This window comes from Coptis chinensis, unplaced genomic scaffold, assembly GCF_015680905.1.
Source record: "Coptis chinensis isolate HL-2020 unplaced genomic scaffold, ASM1568090v1 utg9198_pilon_pilon, whole genome shotgun sequence".
In the NCBI taxonomy this organism is placed as follows: Eukaryota; Viridiplantae; Streptophyta; class Magnoliopsida; order Ranunculales; family Ranunculaceae; genus Coptis; species Coptis chinensis.
In genome coordinates, this window is record NW_028238192.1 from 18,536 (window position 1) to 22,347 (window position 3,812).

The following is a 3,812-nucleotide window of genomic DNA, read 5'->3' on the forward strand; positions in this document are numbered from 1 at the left end:
TAAAATTTGTTATCATTATAAATAAAATTTCGACTTAAAAACAACAACAAAACCAACATTTTCTTTTATTCGAAGAGAATATACAACAAAAATAAAATAAAATAAAAACATTTTCTTTTATTTGAAGATTATATACTATAAATAAAAAAAAATAACAACTAGAACAACAACATTTTCTTTTATTCGAAGAGTATATACTACAAAAATCTAAAAAAAAAAAAAAAAAAAACATCATTTACATTTTTTTTAAGTAGATTATCCACTACAAAAACCAAAAAAAAAAAAAAAAAAAAAAAAAAAAAAATCCTATAAAAGCCACGATCTTCATCTTGGAAATCGAAGTTTAAAAACCCATCTAGAAAAAAAATTAAGTTTTCACGTACATACCATGTAAGAGTGTTCAGGCAAAAACACAAGTCTCATTTGTTGTGCTATCTCTTTCCTATTGTGTGATAACACGAGGAGGTTTTAGAGTTAACCAAAGATTGTTTCTTTTTTTTTTTTTTTGGCTCATACTATTTTATATATATCAATCTTAAAACAACCCACCTCACCCCATAAAGGAACACAATTTGTATCAACCATACAATTTGGAAGATCAGAGTTACCTAGCTGCTGATAGGCCCAAGCAGCTAGGGAGTCTGCATCCCCATTGAGAGTTCGACTAATCCATTTAAATTCTACAGAGCTACTAACAGGTACTAGCGAGGTAATATGGTTTGTCATGGTTTCCCATTCCCATCGACATAGATGCCCTTGTAGTGATCTGATCACCTCTTGGTTATCGCCTATACACACAAAATGTGGCTTCCCAAGCTTCCTTGCCCGAGAAAAACCACCGCTTCAACCAACTCCAAGATCATCGGTTCCCTCACAGTAGCTCTAAATCTTCTGACAGCTGCCCCAATGACGCATCCTTCACTGTCCGATGCTACTGCCCCAGCTCCTGCCCATCCCAATTCCCTGTGAAAAGATGCATCAAAGCTTATTATAATACTATCATTTGGAATAATGGGAAAAAGATCCTCAAAGCTATGTTCAAGTTTATCTGAGCTAAGGTTAGGGGTGAGATGTTCTTCTCTGAAGGCCTGGTAGCTCTTGTCTGCCTGTTTGCTGCTTTCCCTGAGAATTCTTTCTCTGTTGGCTTTCCTGTTCTCAAATTTGAGCTCATTTCTGGAATTCCATATGTAATATAGAATAAAAGCCATGTTTATCCCAGCCAGCGCTTGATCTTTTGCCTTGCTGCAGCTCCACAAGATCATCGTATCCAATCTCTGTCTTAGAGGAAGATGCTGTGTTGTCCTTAGCCCTAGTATAGAGCTGTACCACACAGTTCTTGTCCATTCACAAGTGAAGAAAAGATGCTTTCGGGTTTGTTTCCAAACTCCCTTTAAGCAAAAGGACATGATAAATCCCCTTTTATCTTTCTTTTCTGCGAGATCGTCTCCCATTGGAAGCATATGCATGTATAGCTTCCATAGGAACAACTGAATAAAAGCTGGTAATGGGGATTTCCACACCTGGGTGAGGGAGTGGGGGTTGCAGCTAGAGCTTTGTCCCAACCCATCCTCAGGTTTAAGGAACCTATATGCTGATTTAGCAGTTAGGTGCCCAAACTTGTCCCCATTCCACTTCATCTTGTCAGCCAAAGCTTGCTCAGGTCTAACTTTGATAGACAGGATGTGGTTGCTCAAGTAAGAATCAAAATGATTCCTTATCTTAGTCTCATCCCACCCACTTTTATCACTTAGGAACAGCTCAGAGACCACCTTGTTCTGCAAACTAGGGTGTTCCACCCCCAATTCTTCCAGGGTTACTGGTTTATTCTTACATTTTAGCCATGGGTCTTTGAAGCGGAGAAGTTGTTTCCCATTCCCAATCCCCATATTAAACCCCCACTAATGGCATTGAAGGCTTTGTGTATGCCTTTCCAAAAGTAGGAGGCTTTGTCAGGGGGTTTGTCTACATCTCCAATCCAGTTCTTCCCATATATGCTGAACAAGGTTCTTGTCCATAAGGAAGAAACATCTGTGGCAGCCTTCCATGGAAGCTTTGCAAGGATAGCCATATTCATGTCCCTGGCCTTCCTTAGCCCCAATCCTCCAACTTGTTTTGGTTGACAGATAGAGTCCCACCCTTTGGTGTGGACACTTTTTGTTTGTTCCTTCCCAGACCACCAGAATTCCCTACATGCTCTGTCTATCTTATTGCAAGTAGCCACAGGGAGCAGATAAGTGGACATAGCATATAGGGGTATGGTCTGAGCCACTGCTTGGATAAGAGTTGTTCTCCCAGCTTGGGATAACACCTTAGCTTTCCAGCCTTTTATCTTAGTATGGATCTTGTCTACTAGGTAGTCAAAGTCCTCTGACTTTTTCCTTGATAGCATAATAGGCACTCCCAGATATTTCTCTTTTGGAGAGAAATTTCTGATTTTCCAAAATCTCTTGAGTTTCATCTTATGTCTATAGTTGACATTCCTACTGAAGAATACACTAGACTTTTCATAATTTATTTTTTGCCCTGAGGCAGCACAGTAATCATCCAAAATTTTCTTCAGATTACCACTCTCTACCACATTTGCTTTAGTGAAGAGGATCAAGTCATCTACATATAGCAGATGAGTGAGAGCAGGAGAGTGTCTTTTGATTTTTATCCCATGTACCCTGTCCTCTTGTTCAGCCTTGGCCACCATTCTAGATAAAGCTTCTGAGACCAAAATGAACAAATATGGGGATATGGGGTCCCCTTGCCTAACTCCCCTTTCAGGGATGAACTTTTCCAGAGGGGACCCATTGAGCATGACTTGGAATGAGACAGTAGAGACACATTGGTATATCATATGTCTCCATTTCTCATTGAATCCAAGTTTTTCAAAGATTTTGTCAACAAAGCCCCATTCCACCCTGTCATAGGCCTTGGCCATGTCAAGCTTAAGAGCAATCCAACCCTCTCTCTTAGATTTCATGTTTTTCATGTTGTGAAAAACCTCACAAGCAAGGCCAACATTATCCCCAATGCTTCTGCCCTTGATAAAAGCCCCTTGGAATGGGGATATGATGTTGTTAATCGGACCTTTCATTCACCATAGCAAGAATTTTGGAGATAATCTTGTACCCAAAGTTACAGAGACTAATAGGCCTGAATTTAGAAGCATGGTCTGGGTTAGCAACCTTAGGGATCAAAGCTATAAATGTTTCATTTACCTCTGGGTTCAGGGATCCCAGGTTAAAGAAATCCTGAACAAAACCAACCACAGTTGTCCCTATGGTATCCCAGCACTTCTGATAAAAAATGCCTTGGAACCCATCAGGTCCAGGGGACTTTAGGCTCCCCATCTTTTTGACCACAGCCCAAATCTCCTCAGAAGTAGGAATAGCAGTGAGCCTTTCATTTTCAGTAGGGGTAACACAAGGTTGAAACAAATTAAGGATGTCCTCATTTGTTTCAGGTTGATCAGAGGTGAAAATCTCCTTAAAGTATTGATTAAGAGAGGTTCCCACCTCTGTTCTTCCTTCCTGCCATTCCCCCTCATTATTCCTTATCTTTTCTATATTATTTTTCCTTCTTCTGTATATGGTGGATAAGTAAAAGAACTTTGTATTTTTCCCACCATCTTTAAGCCAGGTATTAGATGACTTTTGTTTCCAAAAGTCTTCTTCTTTAATATACCAGTCCTGGAGCTCCTCTTTAAGCTTCTTAGCTTTGGTATAGGTTCCTATACTGAAAGGCTTGGACATAACAGAATTGAGCTTAGCTTGGGTAGCCTTTATATTAGTGAAAATATTCCCAAAAACATGCTTATTCCAAAG

At 39.5% G+C, this 3,812-nt stretch overlaps 1 protein-coding gene across 1 annotated transcript; it reads right to left on the reverse strand.

The window, feature by feature from the left end:
- Positions 1-788: 788 nt before the first annotated feature.
- Positions 789-2,968, reverse strand: LOC147472668 (uncharacterized). The gene is made up of 2 exons (XM_086588405.1): positions 1,967-2,968; positions 789-1,898 (listed from the first exon to the last, which is right to left on the reverse strand). The coding sequence occupies exons 1-2, from the start codon at positions 2,966-2,968 to the stop codon at positions 789-791; spliced, it is 2,112 nt and encodes a 703-aa protein (XP_086444531.1).
- Positions 2,969-3,812: the final 844 nt, after the last annotated feature.